Source organism: Phascolarctos cinereus, unplaced genomic scaffold (assembly GCF_003287225.1).
Source record: "Phascolarctos cinereus isolate Bilbo 61053 unplaced genomic scaffold, phaCin_HiC Scaffold_1;HRSCAF=81, whole genome shotgun sequence".
Lineage (NCBI taxonomy): Eukaryota > Metazoa > Chordata > Mammalia > Diprotodontia > Phascolarctidae > Phascolarctos > Phascolarctos cinereus.
In genome coordinates, this window is record NW_027555514.1 from 211384200 (window position 1) to 211402910 (window position 18711).

The 18711-nt window shown below is 48.7% G+C and overlaps 1 protein-coding gene across 3 annotated transcripts; it reads left to right on the top strand.

Moving 5' to 3' along the window:
- The first annotated feature begins 1172 nt into the window (after positions 1-1172).
- On the top strand, positions 1173-18378 carry PRPF40B (pre-mRNA processing factor 40B). Of its 3 annotated transcripts, none has more exons than XM_020966055.2 (26): positions 1173-1317; positions 7084-7164; positions 8006-8149; positions 8659-8724; positions 9420-9447; positions 9685-9710; positions 9815-9925; positions 10292-10412; positions 10527-10551; positions 10782-10958; positions 11171-11285; positions 11381-11445; positions 11898-12062; positions 12186-12294; positions 12682-12832; positions 13632-13783; positions 14297-14411; positions 14562-14653; positions 14943-15059; positions 15511-15648; positions 15836-15922; positions 16176-16262; positions 16420-16594; positions 17151-17212; positions 17421-17567; positions 17704-18378. In XM_020966055.2, exons 1-26 carry the CDS (start codon positions 1315-1317, stop codon positions 17794-17796), a joined length of 2652 nt encoding a protein of 883 aa, XP_020821714.1. In that variant the 5' UTR covers positions 1173-1314; the 3' UTR covers positions 17797-18378. The 3 variants fall into 3 exon arrangements, with proteins under 3 accessions (XP_020821714.1, XP_078012944.1, XP_020821717.2); XM_078156818.1 differs by having other exon boundaries at positions 10292-10364; XM_020966058.2 differs by having other exon boundaries at positions 1174-1317; positions 13650-13783.
- Positions 18379-18711: the final 333 nt, after the last annotated feature.

An 18711-nucleotide genomic window follows, 5' to 3' on the forward strand; every position in this document is an offset into this window, starting at 1 on the left:
ACTGCCTCTCTCTGGGCTTTACTTTCTCATATGTAAAATGAGGTCAGATGATATGATCTCTATGGTCTTTTCTGCAGCCCTAATGGTCCAACTGGGTTTAGTCAGAGAAAAGGGGGAGGGGGAGAGGGGACAGGATCCAGAGAGTTGAGAATTTTTCTCCACATGTTAGAAGAGATTTTCTGTGGAAGAGGGATTCTTCTGCATGACCCTTGTATAATAGAGGTCATTTAGTTCAACCTTCAGATAAAATAACAATAATTGCATTAATTGTATTATTATCTCATTATTGTTATTATAGCTAACATTTATATAGCGAATACTACTCATCAAGCACTGTGCTAAGAGCCTTGCAATTATTATCTCATTTGATTCTCAAAAACAACCCAGGTGGTGGGTGCTATTATTATCCCCATTTTACAGATGAGGAAACGGAGGCCAAAACAGTGCCTGCCTTCCTCAAGGCCACACACTAGAGCCAGAATGCAAACCAAGGTCCTCTGGGAGCAAATCCAATGTGTTTTCTGTTGCACCCGAAGAAACAGCTAGAGATCCCAGGGTAAAGAGGGAAAAAAAATGGAGCTCTTCCTAATCACTGTAGATTGACAGATTAGACACAGCATTCATTAAGTGCCTGCTAATGTGCCGGGGTGTCTGCCGAATTAAGCTGTCTCTATGAGTAGTGAGGTCCCCATCACTGAAGGGCTTCCAGCAGAGCCTGGATAACGTCAAAGAATCAGTGACTTCTGTCCTGGGGGCGCTGCAGAGGCAGGGAGGGAGAGAGGCAGGATCCAGGTACTTTGTGCCAGGTACCGTGCCAAATTTAAACTGCCCAAAGTGGAACGGATTGTCTGGAGACGTACTGAGGTCCCCATCATTGAAGGGCTTCCAGCAGAGCCTGGATGCTGTAAAAGGAATATACGACTTCCGTCCCGGAGCCTGCAGAGAGAGTGAAGAAGGGAGGGAGGCAGGAGGGAGGAGGGAGGAGCCCCACGCCGCAGACCATCCCGCAGGGCCGCCCAGGCGGCTGCGCGGCCCGGAGGCGGTGGGCGTGGCCCTGGACGGGCGGTTCGTCCATCATTCTGGAGCTCGGTTCGCGCGCTTCCCGCACGAGCCAGTGTCCTGGGTGGGAGCGGGGGCGGGGCTGAGAGGGAGAGGGGGGAGGAGTGGAGGTGTGACTCGGTGAAGCTGCCTGTGCTCCGGCAGTGAAAGGGTGCTCTCCCTGCCGGTCCCACCCTCCTGCCCGCGATCCGACCAATCAGAGAGGCTTTTACTGGCGGGTGGGCCGGGCCGGCCCAGCTGCTCGGAGGTTCTGGCATGGTAACGTCCCCCGTGCGGGGGTGGGGGTTGGGCCGGTCCCACAGCGCCCCCTACGGCCCGGGTCGGCGGTGGGGGCTGGGGGGAGAGGGACTGGGGGGCGGCGAAGTGCCGGCGGGCTACCTGAGGGGAGAGGCTGGGCCAGGGACGAGGAGGCAGCGGGATATGACGGGGGAGGGGCGGCAGTGGGGCTCAGGGGAGAGGAGAGAGAGTAGGGGTGGGGGCGACCTGGGGGGAGGGGAGAGGAAGAAGGGTCAACAAAAGGGGGAGAGAGACTGGGAAAGTGGGGGTGGGGGATGCGTGAGGCAAAGATAGAGAAGGAAATACGGGGAGTCACAGGTTATTTTCCCCCTCCCCTCCCCCATTCTTTCCCCCTCTTCCCTCTATTCTCCCTTTTCTTCCCCCCCTTCCTCCCTTTCCTTCTCCTCCTCTCTCCCCCCCTTTTCCCCTGGCCCCCTTTCCCCTTCTCCCTTCTCAGCCCCTCAGGGGCTAGGAGTCCCCTTAGGATTTCCCCCCACCCTTTCCCCAGTCTTGGCCTGCTTACTTGATTTACCTTCCATGGGGAAGGCCCTGATATGGGCACCCCTGAACAGGAGGTGAAAAGTCAAGAAAGTGGGAGAGAGCAGAGACAGGGGGCCAAAAACCAGGAAAAGGGATGAGGATGCAAAGGAGGCTTTCAGACTGAGCCTTGAAAAGTCACTGGAGTTGGCTCATGAAGGAGGGAAAGCAAATACTTACAGATTGGAATTGGGGATGGGAGCCATTAGTCCAACCAAGATATTTCAGGTGATGGAAGGGTTGGAATAAAGATGGAGAGCGAAGGAACACCCTGCCCCCCTCCTTTCTGGTTGAAAAGAAAGCAATTGAAGTGATAGAATCAGAGTGACCAGGTTTAAGCCAGAAATGGATGAAACTGGAGTACTGGGGAGTCAAGTCAACAAGCATTTATTAAGGGGCTACTTTGCCTCAGGTATTGTGCCAAGTTCTGGGGATACAAAGAAAGGTAAATACAGTTCCTGACCTCAGGGAGCTCTCAGTGGGCCAAACAACTATATGCAAATAAGATATATAGAAATATATCAGATCAATTAAAGATAATCTCAAGGAGAAAGTACTGTTATTAAAAGAAATCTGGAAAAGCTGCTTTTAGGAGGTAGTATTTTATCTGGGACTTGAAGGAAGCCAGGAGACAGAGATGACGAGGGAGAGAATTCCAGGCTTGGGAAATGCAGTGTTTTGTGCATAGAACATCAGGCAGGCCAGTGTCACTGGATCACAGAGTATATGGAAGGGGGAAAGGTGTAAAATACTGGAAAGGTAGGAAGGCCAGGTTATGAAGGACTTTGAAAGTCAAACAGAAGATTTTCTGTTTGATCCTGGAGGTAATAGGGAGCCACTAGAGTTTATTAAATTGGGGGGGAGGGTGGAATGTGATCAGACTTGAACTTTAGGAAGATCACCTTGATAGCTGAATGGAGACTAGCCTAGAATGGGAAGAGACTTGGAATTAGGTAAAAGTGGAGAGCCACAGTGCAGTTGACTTTGGAGTCCTGCAGCCTTCATTCTGCCTCCATTTGAAGCAGCTGTTCATTTGGGAGACTTTAAATCTCTCAGATCTCCAACTTCTACTGTCAACCAAGAAAGATGGCAGAGTAGGACCAGAGAGACCTAGAAACCTTCTAGTCTGGCCCTTATTACCTATTTATCTACCTACTTGAATAAGGCTCTTGAGTTCCTCCCAAATCCACTGGGATTTCAAGATTGGCTTTCCTTCAGGGTGATAGGAGTAAGATTGGGGAGTGGGGGGTGGAGTTGCGCAGGTATGGCGGAATTGGTCTTGTAAGAAATACCGTCGGTGGCACAACTCTATCGGAGTCCCTTTCATCAATTTACTTTCTCCCTTCTATGCCTTCATCTTTTGGAGTCCCCAGCCTTGTCCCTTAGCTATGTGGTTTGTGATGAATTTATTGTTTTGAAAGTGTTCCTGATAGCTTCCCCTGTAAATACATTTTTGGAGATGGGTAATTTTCAATTGTCCTTTCTCCCCTCCCCAAGATCTGTTTCATGAGAACCCCAGCATCTTTTATTCTAGCTCAATAAGTATCTCACCTGGTGTGGTTCAACATAACTTCCTATCAGACTGCCACTCTAAGTGTAACTTCTATATTACTGAGAAATTAGGAAGTAGAAAGGACATGTAGGATATATGGTGTGGGAGAATGTGAAATAGAGGGAGAACTCTGAAAATTTTGCTGGAATTTGCTATGTACACTTTCCCCTCACCACATTCAGGGAGGTGTCCAAAACAGGCCTTAGCCAATGTCAACCCCTAGCATTCAGTAGGCACTTCATAAATGCTTGTTGAATTGAATGCCCTATGCAGAAGTTCTTATCTTGATTGCCCAAGACTATATGCCACATTTAATCTCAAAATAACTTTTCCAAACCAACCATATATTTTACTGTTACTATCTCCTACTACCCTACCCAATCAATATGCTCAGATAATTTGAAGAAATACAAATATGTGTCTGTGCATGTTGTTAAAAAGTGTGTCTAAAAAAAACTTTTGAAAGTTTAAATTTAAGAAACAGCTAAATTAGGATTTTTTCTTCACTTTACAAAAGGATTCACTTAGAATAGATAATGACTTTTCCTGGTGCATTTAAAGGTATGCCTTGCTTTTTTTTTTAATTCAGTTTTTGAAAAAACTTAAGGACACATACTTTGTGTAAAGTGGAAGGAAATATATGTGTATATACATATATATATTATGTTTGCCATCCTTTTATAAATGATAGTATTGATGATGGTTAAGTGTTTGTGAATACATCATTAAGCAGATTAATTTTTATGTTATGACACACATAACCCTTCCCTTTCTAATCCCATTAATGGATGGTTGTGTTTCAGCACCTCTTCTGAATTACAGCTACTTAGATATCCCCAAGTCCTCACTGCTGCCATGAAAATTAATTAGGAAAGCAAAGTTGCCACATTATATGTGCGTGTCTCTATGTGTGTTTATTTTATGTGTATTTAGGTACATATATAGCCCACGCTGTATTCTTTAGTGAAGTGCAAAGACTTATGAATTACCATTTCTTTTGTTTAATCTGTGCCTCTGCTGTCCTCCATTAGGGCAGAGAATTGGATGCTGACAATGGATACAACAGTGCTAATAAGGCTTATCTGTGTTTATTTCCCAGGGAGTCCTCATTTTGGCAGCCTGGAATGAGGTCTCTGGATAATGGAAATCTATAAGTAATCCATCTTTCTCACCAAACATATTACTTCCCCCTCTTTCTCCAACCCTGCCTTTCCTTAGAGCTGTTCGCAAGAAGCCATGTAGACAGGAGTGACTGCCCCTTTTCTCCTGGCCCTCTTCTCGATGATGAGGGAAGAATGGAAAATGGATGGGAATAAATGGAGCTGAAAATTTTATATGTTGGTGTCCCAGCCCCATGGATAATGGAGAGTGGGGCCAGATCATTCTAGGCTCTCCATCAAAGACGGGATTGTTCAGACCCTGGGGAAACTTGCTATCCAACAGAGATGGAGCAGAATTTAAGTATTTACTGAGCACCTATCTATTTGTGGGATTAAAAAGAATCTAAGAGTTTGTATCTTCTAGAAATTTTTCTCTTGGAAGAGACACGTGAAGTGACTAGGGATCAATTACAAAGCAACATATAAGGAACAGAAAAACCACAATATAGCGTGTACTATATAAGTATGTGCTGAATGGCACATAATAAAGAAATTATAGAAGTGGGGATGAAATGGAATTAATGAGAAAAAGAAGTCTCGGAAGAGGTAAGTTTTAATTTGGGTTTCAAAGGAAGTGATGGAACTGTAAAGAGCAGTAATACAGAGGGAGGATTTATAAAGTTGATATGGTAGCTATGTGGACATACATAGTTATCAGATATAGTAAGTACATATATTCATATACATATCTATGATTTCATTGGTGTAGGGATATCTTGGTGAGAAAGTGCCTCTCCTAATGCAAATCACCTCTTCAATTTACAGTGTAGAGAGTTGCCTGGGACACAGAGAATTTAAGTGACTAGCCCAAGTTCACACAGCCAATAGGTATCACAGAGGCAGTACTTGAACCAATGTCTTCCTAACTCCAAGGCCCAACTACTAACTACACCCCTCTGTGTCTCTTATGGAAGGTATTAGCTAGTCACTGTAATTCTTATGCAGGGAAACTGTTGGGCCCTTTCTTACAATTGGAACTGTCCAAAAGTAGTGAATTTCCTATCACTGAATGTCTTCAAGTGGAGGTTGAATGACCCATTGTTAGAAGAGATTCCTGTTGGAATTGGTAGAATTTTCTACTACTTCCATTGGTATAAAAAATTCCTGTTCTATTAATAGATGACTTCTGTGATCCTGTTTTATCAAGGACAGATAGCCTTTCCATCTCCAGCCCCCAACTCTGTGTTCTCCTGGCCATTGCTGCCCCCTGAGTATGGTCTTCTTATGACACCATCCTGCCCCTTAGGGACAGGAAGGGGGATCCTGGTGTATCTATAGGGAGTGGGGTAGGACGGAGCTGGTAACAAGCACCATGTCTAAAGTTTATGATTTTCCCCTTCCCACTGATGCTTTGGGAGGAAGAGAGGTGATGAGAAAATCTAGATATTTAATAAAGGGACAAGGTTAGGACATGGGGATAAACAGGGGCAAGGATGTATAGGACAAAGGTAGCTATGCTTTCCTGTTCTAGTCTTTCTCCCACTTTAGATTTCAGGGGTAAGGCTGGCATAACATCTAAATTAGTTGGGGATAGGGGAGCAGATGGCATGCTAGAGTGAAAAATAGAGCACTCTTTCCCATTGGCTGTGTACTTGAGGGAGGAAGACTTGTCTCAAAGACATCTGAGTGTCTTAGTGAAGTAATTAGGAGTGCCTTAACACCCTCCTAAATTATGAGGGGTCTGCCAGGATCAAGAGTTCGAAGGAAGAATTGGCAGGTGCTAGGGTTAAAGAGAAGGACCTGGGTGGATTCAGAAGAGATCACATAGCAGTATAACAGGAAAGTCTGAACAAGAGAATCTTCAGATCTCTCCACAATTTAGTAGGTCCTTTCCTGAGACTGAGCCCCAAGATGATGAGGAATCTTGAAAAATAGAAAACAGGCTTTGGACAAGGGGTAAACCAAAAGATGAAACTGGAGTGAAGATAATATTTTTAGTCTGGGCTATGCCCTGTAGCTCCCCTAGGGAATGGGTCAGAGGAAAGCAGTAGATTTACTGGGAGGGTCTGCATTTTGATATCAAGAAACACTTTCTGATACCAAGTGGTCATTTTGTAAAAATGGGAACTTGGGCAGCATCAGGGGCTTCTTGGGCTGCCTGGACCCTCCAGTTCTGCCCTGGAACTACATCAGTCAGCCCCTGACCTCCACTTCTTTCCCCCTCCTCCCATAAACAGGCCCTTAGGTGAAGGTGCAAGGCCTTGCAGCTATGTTCCCTCAGTTTATTAACTACCTCCTGTGGCTTTTGATGTGGTGGAAACTGCTGGTTTGAAAGTGGTATTGGAATAGCACTTTCAACATGGCTCTGGGAGAAATGAGGCTAGTTTGAGAGGAAAGTATCACTAGAGATCAGCTTGGGGTAGGGCAGGATGTTTGACTTGGAGTCTATCCTCTCCAAAGTATTATGCTCCTCCATCTCCACCCCCTCTTTGCCTAATTGCTAAACCCCATCTCTGTACCTATCCTAGGTCCTATGACCATTTTTTTCTCCCTCAACAGTCGGTTCCCGATTCTGGCCCCAGGCCCTTGGCAACACCTGCCCCTTTCCCACCGGGGCCCCCCATGATGCCACCACCCTTCGTAAGTTTAATGTCTTTCCCTGTGGATGGCCCTTCCTGTCTTCAGCCCCCAACTCTGTGTTCCCCTGGCCATTGCTGCCTCCTGGGCATGGTCTTCCTATAGCATCATTCTGTCCCTTGGCCCAGGGACAAGAAGGGGAGGGTCCTGGTATATTTATGGGAGATGGAGCTGGTGACAAGTTCTATGTCTAAAAATATGTGTGATTTTTCCCCTGCTAAGTGAGGCACTACAGGTGGGGGAAAGGAAAGGTGAGGAAGAAGTCCTCATTCTAAATATATATTTGATGTGGGGATATGGTTGGGGTATAAGGGTGAACAGGGCCAAGGGCATTCAGGAGAAAGAAGGGAACTGAGCTTTCCTTTCTGTCCTTTTCTCTTCTTTTCTTTGTATTTTGGCATAAGATCTGAATTGTCTTGAATCAGACCTGAGGGGATGGTAGGCAGATGATTAGGGGAAGCTGGGTACCAGTTCTTACTTTTCTCCATTTCTAAGGGGAACTGTTTGGGGAAGAGGATCTTAGAAAGTAGACCACCCTATGACTTAGTTTTTCCCACTCAGATTCATTTCACTTCCCCATGCTTCCTGAGAGGCTTCAGTGTTTATTAGATAAGGGTTTGGGAATTCTAGGCCTAGTCCCAGAGCATGACTTAGACCCTTTTACTCCAGCAAGATCTCCTGTTAATCCCATAGTTCCCCTTTATGGGTCACAGTCCACCAGGCCAGGAAAAGGGAGGGTGCTACCTACTATGTATCATCCACAAGTATTCTGAGTTTGGGGTTGGCATCCAGGCTCCTACCTGCCTCACCTCCTCTGCTCAGTGCCCCTTCTCCTCATTTCCAGATGCCCCCTCCAGGGATCCCTCCACCCTTCCCCCCAATGGGGCTGCCTCCCATGAACCAGAGACCACCTGCCATCCCTCCCATCCCCCCTGGCATGATGCCCCCGATGCTCCCACCAATGGGGGGGCCACCACCAATTACACAGGTAATACTTATCTCCTTTCTTCCTAGGGAGCTACAGATAAGTGTTCTTAGCTCCATCAGTTTACCTGAAGGTGGGGATGAGAATGGGGGGGAAAGGCAGAAGGAGCCTTAGTTGAAATTATGTAGGCTTGGCCTAAATCTTATGCAAATTAGACAATGAGTCTAATGGAAATTGAACATACCCAGTCTCTTGGAACTTTGTGGGGTCTTGGGGGGGTTCTTTCTGGGGATGACTCTTAAGGTGTGGACAGCAGACACTGATGTTCTCTAGGGAACATTGGAAGACAGAAGCATCGTGGGAATTGGGAGGGGGGTGGGCATACTTGTGCAGTTTTTACTGCCGAGTGATTGAGTAGAACTGCCAGCTTGGGCTTGAGAGCCCAAGGACCAAGACTTGCTGTGCCCAATGTTCTGAGTGATGGTCTGTCTCCCTGCCGCCCTGCCTCATTTGCAACCCAGTCCATGTCCATCCTGACATATGTGGCTGGCTCTTGCCTTGTTTGTGCTCAGATACCAGGGATGGTACCACCCATGATGCCAGGCATGCTGATGCCCGCGGTACCTGTCACTGCAGCGGTAAGCGTTGGGGGGGCCCCCTAGGCATCTGAGCTTTGTCCTGCAGCCTTGTGGGTGTGACTCAAAGCAAGGGGTAATTCCCCTCACCCTCTCTCTTCACTTTGCCTCTCTTACCTTCTCTATTCACATCTAATCCACCAACTTTGCCTCTCAATCACTTCATGTATACTTCCAAGCTGCAAATTAGTTCCATAAATTCCCCATCACACCCTGAAGTCACACGGATTTTCTTCTGCTCTTCTATTTCACTAAGATGTGCATACAAACTTAATACACATTGCTTCTTACATTCACAAGCACCTAGTTGGATACACGTTAATGCTACCGAAGGAGGTGGCATTGTCAAACTGCACCCTACTCATTCTTTTGGTGCCTATCAGTCAGTGCCTATGGGAAGTCAAGGTGCCAGAGCAGGATGTAGGGTTTGTGTCTGCCAGTGAGGGAAATGAGACATGGGATTTGATTGTTCAAAGCATTTCCACCCAAGGAAAGAGAAGAAAGAAGCATCTATGGGATTTGCCCCTGCTATCTCAAGGTTCCAGCTATTGGGTGTGGGTGGAAGTGGTTAAGAAGCACAAACACTTAAAAGCCAAGACACCTGGGTCCTGGCCCGGCCTGCTTCCCCTTCCCCCAGGACCTAGGGTCCTGGGGACCACTGGGCTTGGCCCCGACCCTTCCCCCTCTTTCTTCGGCAGACGGCCCCAGGTGTGGACACCGCCAGCTGTGAGTCTTCTGGGGGCTTGGCCCCCCCAGGCTCGGAGGTTGGGGGCATAGAGGGAGGGGGACGGTGGTCTGGAAGCTGCCGTGGATCATGCCTGTTGGGGTGCCAGGGAATTTGGGGTGTTGATTGGGCCAGGGTGGGCATTGGCAGGGGTGGGATGATGGGGGACCAGGTATCTGGGGGGTATCAGACCAGGGTCGGAACTTGGCCTTAGATATTTTTTTCAATTTCTTTTCCAGCTGTTGTGGCTGGAGCAGACCCTACGGTGAGTGCACCAGGAAGGACTGAAGGAGAGAAGCCTGAGAGCAAAGGAGTGGGGAGAGGTGGACATTGGGAGGAGAGCCTGAAAAAAATTTCTCTGCTTCCTAGAGAGTTTTGTGGAGTGAACACATAGCTCCTGATGGGCGAATCTACTACTACAATGCAGATGACAAGCAGTCTGTATGGGAGAAGCCCAGCGTACTCAAGTCCAAAGCTGAGGTGAAGGATCCTTGAATCCTTGGCTCCTACCACAGCCCTGACCCCTCCACATTTCTGATCTTTATGCTTGTCTCAGCTTCTGTGTTTTAATCGCCTTTACCCATTCGTATGTGTGACACTCCTTTATGACTGGATACCTTAGTTCTCTGAACATACATTCCTTCTTTTCCTTGAACATGCATATTGTGGACCCAGGTCTTCAGTGTAGCCACTAATTGGGTAGGAAGTCTGCTCTCTGAAACTGGCCCACTTTTTGATAATCACTCCATGTTTCCACTCTGATGGTTCCCTTAACATCCTTTAAAGAGGACCACCCCAGCTGTCTGATGCACACTTTGTCCCTTCATTCCTACCATACTCCTACAGTTGCTGTTGTCTCAGTGCCCCTGGAAAGAGTACAAGTCAGACACTGGCAAACCCTACTACTACAACAACCAGAGTAAGGAGTCCCGGTGGACCCGGCCTAAGGACCTGGATGAACTGGAGGGTGAGGGGTCTGAGGGGCAGGGTGGGGGCTGGGTTGGGGGCTCTGGTGTAGGGGGCACCAGGAGCCCCTGCCCTCTCTGTGCTCTGACCCACAAACTCTCTTCCCTAATTGCAGCTTTGGTCAAACAGGAGGCTGCAGGGTGAGTGAGGCCACCTGTCCTCAGGGCCAGTGGGCTTGGTGGGAGCCTTGGGTATGAAGTACTGAATGAGCCCCCCACCTCTTGTTATATATGTGAAGAGAGCTCCCTATATCACTTCAGGACAGTCCATTTTCAGCCCTTGGTCTTGCCCATGGTAGAAGGACCACCTCAACCCATGACCTCATCCCTATCTTGTACCCCTGCTCTACTGTCTGCTGGGGTCATTGCAGGAAGCAGCAGCCACAGCCCCAGCCACAGCCTGAGCCACCTCCTGCTACTCCTGGACCAGCCCCAGTCCCTACAGGCCTCATCGAGCCTGAGCCAGGTGGGCATGAAGACTGTGAACTGTCAGAACCTACCCAGCCTCTGGATCAGGGGCTTTTGCATCAGAAGGAAAACACTAGCAGGTAAAGGCTGCAGCACTTCAGTATCTAGGTCAGTTATGTCTAGTGCCCTGAGGCATATCTGCCATCCTCTACCTTGGTGCCTCGCCGGGGATCTAGAACAGTACCTAGATCCCAGGGGGGATCCCTCCCTGGAGGAGGGGAGCAGGATACCCAGAGGCTGGAGGGTAGGGGTACGATGAGGGCACTTTGGCTGAATCCTATGTGGCTCCCAGCGCTGCTAGGCGGCAGGAGGAGGAAGAGCCAAAGCTCGAGCCAGAGAGGTCAAGCTTCAGCTGGAGCAACCGAGAAAAGGCAAAGCAGGCATTCAAGGAATTGCTAAGGGACAAGGTACTGCAACTTTGCATGGGATGATTTCTCAGTTAAGGGCTAGGGGGAATTTGTGGAAGTTTGAAACTCTTAATCATCCACCTGCTCACTTCCAGGCTGTCCCCTCCAATGCTTCATGGGAACAAGCCATGAAGATGGTGGTCACTGACCCCCGCTACAGGTAGGGCTGGGGAGGGGGAGCCCAGACAACCCCTAAAACCTATCCATGGGAACAACAGGGCTGGGGAAACTTGGAGTGATCCTAGTTCCCTTCAGGGATCGGGATGGGCAAGAGCCGGGAAGGTAATAGCCTGGGATGGGTGGGAGAGGGGATAAAAGTAGAGGACTGAGACACCCAAGAGATGACCGTGATCAAATGGAAATATTCAGGATTATAGGACCTGGCAAAGGCTCATCGGTGATTTAGACGCCACTGAAATGAATGGGCATCCCTACCCTCAGTACCTCAGCCCTTTCCGTGTCCCCTTCCCTTCATGGCCTCTGCTGTGTTCATACCTACTACTGACTGATTTCCTACCTACCATTGGGTTGATTACCAGTGCTTCCTGAGTTGTGACTTGTAATGCAGGTAATTTGGGCTGACTTACCCTGACCCTATCTTCTCCATCCCAGTGCTCTGCCAAAACTAAGTGAGAAAAAGCAGGCATTCAATGCCTACAAAGCACAGCGGGAGAAAGAAGAAAAGGAAGAGGCCCGTTTGAGGGCCAAAGAGGCCAAGCAGACCCTTCAGCACTTTCTAGAACAGCATGACCGTATGACCTCCACTACCCGATACCGGTGAGGGTCTTAGGGGTGGAATGCTCAGGTGTTCCCAGGGGATGAACTGTATCTAGAACATACCGTTTCAGGGGGACAGTGCCTTCTGCCATCTGACTTCATAGTCTACCTGTATAACCCTAGGCGAGCTGAGCAAACGTTTGGGGAACTGGAAGTTTGGGCTGTAGTACCTGAGAGGGACCGTAAGGAAATATATGATGATGTCCTCTTCTTCCTTGCCAAGAAGGAGAAGGTAATACTTATCAGCTGAGATCCTTCCAATACCCTTTCATTCTAGTTTTCCTGGTCCTGCTTCAGTCCTCTTGTTACTCATTCAGTTCCCTAGGTCTTGACTCAGAAGTAGTGGCCGCTTAGTTATACTATATTTTGCATAGTCCATAAGTTAATCCATAAGTGTGTTTTGGACAGCCTCTGGCCCATGTTTTTCTCATAGTATCCATCAGATCCTTTTTTTGTTTCCTTCCTTTCTGGTCCCAAGCAGGGCCCCATCTTGGGAAAATAAATTGTTGGTCTTTATCCCTCTGTCTCCTGGCCTCAGACCCATAAATAGAGCCTTGGGTTTCCCATCCTCTCCCCTAGACATGTTTTCTAACCATTCCCTCCTTTTCCATCATCTCAGGAGCAGGCTAAACAATTACGTCGCCGCAATATCCAGGCTTTAAAGAGCATCCTGGATGGAATGAGCAGCGTCAGCTTCCAGACTACTTGGTCCCAAGCTCAGCAGCACCTCATGGACAACCCCAGCTTTGCCCAGGACCACCAGCTGCAGAGTGAGCCCAGGGCCTCGACACCCCTCCACCCCTCCCCCTTCCCCAGGGACCTCCTGGGACCCCTGGCACCTACCTGGCCCTTTTTCCCTTGAACCTCTTATGTTTATCTTGGACTTCTCAGGAGCACCTAATGTTCTGAACTTCCTGGGACTCCCAGCACCCTCCATATCCCTAGTGCCCTCAGACCCCCTGAGATTCCCCTGTACTTGCCCGGACTCTAGGGCTCCCAGACTCTTTTCAAGACGCCCTGGAACATCCCTCTCCCTTCCACTGAGATTCGCTATGGCCCTGAAGGCCATGTAGCCTAGTAGGAAGAGCCTTAGGCTGGGACATTCAAGAAGACTTGAATGCTGATGAGGATTTTTGTAGCTCAGATGAATAGAATCTTAACTTGGCTTAACAATATGGACCCTGTTGGCCACACATAATACAAACTGTTGTTGGCAAATCTCTTGATGATATGAGAAGTGCCACATTCTGGAGTGGCAAAGCCTTATTAAAACCAATTCCATAAAAATGTCCTGCTAATTCATGTGAAGCCCCTTCAGTCACTGCTCTAACCCTCTTGTAGGGTCAAATACCTGGACTTTTTTTTTCATGTATTAACAATTCCTTCCCAAATCCTCCATCCCAATTGCCTTTCCCACCAGACCCTTCCCTGTTGACAGTGCCACCTTTTGGGGTCTCACTTTTCCTCACCCTGGGTGCCCTTGGGAGACAGTGGGGAAAGCATCCTTGTAGTACTGGGGGTGCTGGGTTCTAAGAGGGTGCCCTCTACCTCCCTGCAATGTCTGCTGAGCCTGCTCCCTGCGGGCAGACATGGACAAGGAGGATGCGCTGATCTGCTTTGAGGAGCATATCCGAGCGCTGGAGCGAGAGGAAGAGGAAGAGCGTGAACGGGCACGACTTCGGGAGAGGCGCCAGCATCGCAAGAACCGCGAAGCCTTCCAGGTAGCCCTCTTGGCCTCATGATGGGCATTGACCCTAGATCTGACCCCTGGGAACCTTCAAGCTACTGCTTTGCTTCCTGCTCTGCTCCCTCTTCTGCTCTTTGAGTCCCACTGTATATACTCCCAGCCTTATTCTTGCTGTTTCAGCTTCTCTAGAAGCAGAGAGCACCACATAAGCACCAAAGATCACAGGGCTTGGAACGAGGGGAGCATTTTATAGGCAGTGGGGTCTTTGATGGGCTGTTCCTAAACTCTGGGGTGGCAATGTTGGGGATGTGCTTACAGGGAGCTGGTAGGGGTGTGTCAGGTTCAGACAGGTTTCTATGACTTTGTTTCCCTATCTGTTTCAAATTTCCTTCCTCTCTTTCTACCTCTGCATTTCACCATCTAGGTATCCTCTCTCTACATGTTTTCCCCTTCTTTCTCTGCTTATCTGTCTCTATCTCCATTTCTCTCTCAATCTCCTCATCTCTCTCTCTGTCCCTGTCCCCATAACTGGCCTTTCCCTGCTCAGACCTTCCTGGACGAGCTGCACGAGACAGGGCAGCTGCACTCCATGTCTACCTGGATGGAGCTGTACCCAGCGGTCAGCACCGATGCCCGCTTTGCCAACATGCTGGGCCAGCCGGGTAAGGCAGCCGGGCTTTCCCTTCCCGGCTCCCTGCCCCTGACCGGTTCTCTGCATCACCTCTCCCTTGCCCTGCCCTTAACTTCATTCCCTAGACCTCAGGAAGGTGCCACCAGCCAGGTCCCCTCCCCCCTCCCTGCCTCCTCTGCAGGCTCCACCCCTCTGGATCTCTTCAAGTTTTATGTAGAGGATCTGAAGGCCAGATTTCATGATGAGAAGAAAATCATTAAGGACATCCTTAAGGTAAGAGGGACCTGGGAGGGTATTAGAGCTGACCCAATTCTAACTTATCAAGTAAACTATAAACTAATAATGCTTTAAGGAATCCTTCTTGGGGGTATTTTTTTTTTAGCAGAGGGACAAAGCCTTAAGACAAAAGAAAAAAGCTCTTAATTGTGAAATTTCAGGAATTGGGCAGAGGAGGTATTTTGAAGGGGAGAGGGCCCTTCTCAGCAGTCTTTGGCCAACCTTGGACCAGGGTATCAGAAAGCCTAGTTTTTAATATCATGCCCTCCATTTGCTTAATCCATAGGATCGAGGTTTCAGTGTGGAAGTGAACACAGCCTTTGAGGACTTTGCACATGTCATCAGCTTTGACAAGAGGGCTGCTGCACTGGATGCTGGCAATATCAAGCTGACCTTCAACAGCGTGAGGGGGCAGGGTTGGGGTAGGGCAGAATGGGGGCCAAGGAGAGGACAGTTGAAGTGAATTAGGATGTGAAAGATGCAATGAGGAAGAGTTGTTTTCTTTTAGGCAAGGCTGGGGCACAATTGTCAAATACTTTCTAGTCCTCTTCCTTCCTATTGCCCATTCTCATATACTCGTCTTTGAGGCAGCTGCATTTCAGGGCTTATGGTACCCAGTAGCTTGAGCGAGTGGGAGGAACCCAGATTGCCAGAGGTGAGCCCAGGCTCCTCAGGTTCCCCCTCTGGAGTTGTGATATATGGGAAAGAGAACCCTGCCTTAAAAAAACCTATTACAGCTTTGCCTCCCCCCTACCTCGTGTTTCTCTGCCCAGGTGATGCTTCTGCCTGCTCCTCTAGGCTTTTCCTGGCTGGAAATCTTAAGTGACCCTAGATGATATCTTTTATACCTTCAGCTCCTGGAGAAGGCAGAGGCACGAGAGCGGGAGAGAGAGAAGGAAGAAGCACGGAGACTTCGACGTAGGGAAGCTGCCTTTCGGAGCATGCTGAGGCAAGCTGCCCCTGCCCTAGAGCCTGGCACTGGCTGGGAGGAGGTGAGGAAACTAACTGGACACCACACTTTTCATGAGGTTACATTACATGACTTCCTTCTTGCTCCAAAGATAGTGTTTGATTTGCTCCCCAGACCCCTTATGCCTGGTTACTGCCTCCCCCAAGCTTTGCTTGGTCTTGAATTTGCATTCTCATCTACACGCTTGGCTCTCTTGTTCCCCCGACAAGGTCCGAGAGCGCTTTGTGTGCGACTCTGCCTTTGAACAGATCACCTTGGAGTCAGAGCGGATACGCCTCTTCAGAGAGTTTTTACAGGTGAGGGGGTGAAAAGCATTGCCTCTCTGTTGCCTTTTTGTGGTTCTCTGGCTCTGCCACTATCCCAGACTTTGCCTAGGCTAACCTGAGTGACTTCTTATCCTTAAAACCTTTCAGGGAGCTAAGGGGATAGGAAGATGGGTGGGCAGGTACTGTAAGTAAATGAGGGAACATGTCCTAAGGCTGAAAGGTTGTTGTGAGGCAGAGGAGAGGTACTTCTGGAGCTATTCTCTTCTTCCTCCTTCCCCATCAGAGTGAATGCCAGCATTTTCACATCAAAGGCAGAAAACATGGCAAAAAGGGCAAGAAACATCATCGAAAGCGATCCCATTCACCCTCGGTGAGTTGTCGGAAAATATGGTTGGGATGAGGCAAAGACCCTGTGGGTGGGATAGGGATCATTTAGAAAGTAGGACAAATATTCTTATTTCTCCACCATCCTTCTCCTTTCCATCTTCAGGCTTTCTGAAGGCCTTTTCCTCCCCTTATCTCTCCAGGGCTCTGAATCTGAGGAGGATGAGCAACCACCCCTTCTTCGGCCCTCTAAACGAAGAAAATGGAATCCCTCTGAGTCAGGCTCTGAACCTTCATCTTCACTCGATTCAGCTGAGAGTGGGGGTGGCCCTCTTGGGGGCCGGGGCTCTCCCTCCAGCCGCCCCCCTCTTGGAGCAGGCAAAGTCACTTAATAGAGCCTATTGTGGGGGAGTAGAGAACCCTAGGAATAGCTGTATGAAATAAAAGGGGGAATAAAAAGATGTTTGTCAGTGGAAGAGAAAGCTGAAGGAGGGAATCAATGACAGAGTTACATGCTGTGGAATTCATTCAAGGAAGAAGGCTCACTGTTTTTTTAGATCCCTTGAGGGTAGAGCACTTTGTAAACCTTAAAACACTATATAAATGTGAGTTTGTTATTATTGAGGGTTGAAAAGGGAGGATGGGCCAAAACTGCATAGGAGAATCTGAGGTTAGAAGGCAGAAGGAACTTTACTACTATAATATGGGTGAAACAAATGGAGAAATGAGAGTGGGAGAGGCTGAAGGCTCTAGACAACACTAAAGGCGTTTTAGAATTAGAAGGACCCATCTCTTTGGAATGGCTGTAGGAACATTTCTTCTTGGAGGCAAGGAGAAGGATGAGATGGCCTGGGGCTAGACTAATTAAGTGTCTAGACTTCCTCTCTTCCCCAAGAGAGGTTGGGGATACTGAGCCACCCTCTTCCAAATCTAGATCATGGCTTCCGGAAGTCAAAGAAGCCGAAGAAGAAAGGCAAGAAGAAGAGGCACAAGTCGGTAAATGGGGAAGGGGTACTGCAGGCTCAGGGGCAGTGGTTCTCAGTTCATTTTACTAGAGAGCAACAGTAATTCCTTTGTGCCTCTGGCTCCTCCCCCTTAGAACCAGCCCTAGACTCAGTTTCCGTGTCTTCTTTTTGGGCCCCTGGCTTCCCTTCATTCCTGCCCTTCACTAGGAACTGAGCAGTTATGTGGTGTGGTCTTACAGAACAGTCCTGAGAGTGAAATAGAGCGAGAGAAAGAGAAAGGAAGCAAGGAAATGGAAGAGAAAGAACGAGAACGGGACAAAGAGAGGGAGGCCCGGAGGCCAGAGCCCCGGAATCGGTCCCCTGGCCTTGGACTTAAGAAAGAGAAGGTGAGGGGGGCAGGGATCCCCCATCAGGGTTCTCTGCATTTTTGCCATCGTGCCATGCAGTGCTTTCTCTGCTTATGGTCAGCTTGTGCCCTAACAGCTTAGGGTCACCAGTCAGTCAGTGCCTTTGCCCTTACAGACAGGCTGGGACACATCAGAGAGTGAGCTGAGTGAAGGGGAACTGGAACGGCGCCGCCGGACACTTCTACAGCAGCTGGATGATCAGCAGTGACCCCGATACTCACTCTCCCCTTGTGGGACTGTGTGAAGCCTGTGTTCCTAGTACCACCCTTGTTAGCCAAGCTCCCCAGCCCAGGACTCCTTCCTCAGTCTGATCAATGCCCGCTGTCCCTAAAGCATCCTGTTCCTGTTTGGCAAAACCCCTCCAAAGGCCAGCGTCAGCACTATAAGGTTGCCCCAGCGGCTCTTCAGAGGCTCCCCTCTTTGTCATCTTGAACATCCAGTATAGTCCCTGGCATCACCCCTACTCCCTTGTCCAGGCCTGATGGGGTTAGGCAGCGCCAATATGAGAGTGAGGAGGTATGGCAGGGGGGAGTTGTGCCACTACTACTTGTCATTACCTCTTTCCCTAAGAAGGTTCATTGTGTGAGAGAATTGCAGTTTGCCAATGGGCACTGAGCCAGTTGGGAAGGGGGTGGGGGGAGGAGGGAGACATTCTAGGCCATTCAAAGTAGCTCTCTGCCCCTTACCCCTCCTACCCTGGCCCAATGGCGCTACCTCTTCCTCTCTCCAACCTGGGAACTCAGTGTTTGTTTTTTTTTTAATGATTAATAATGACAATATTTATAACATGGCTACAGACTCCTGTCTTTAAATGGTTAAGGCGGGGTGGCAAGGGAGAGGAAGAGAAGGTTTGGTCAATAAGTGTAGAATGAGACCTATAAACTCAATGGATGCTACACCCCCTAAAGCCAGCAGGGGGGAGTATTTTATCATCAACCAACCTAATATGTGTTCCTAGAGTCAGTCCAAGGCACCATTTGGAGTCTGTTCCTTGTTAACCAGCTCATGCCTGTCACTACTTACTTTGTGTTGAGCAGAAAGAAGTCGGTGCTCCAAGGAATATAGGGGTACTGCCCCTAACACCACATCCCTGGGCCAACCCATGACCCTAAGGGTAAAGAAC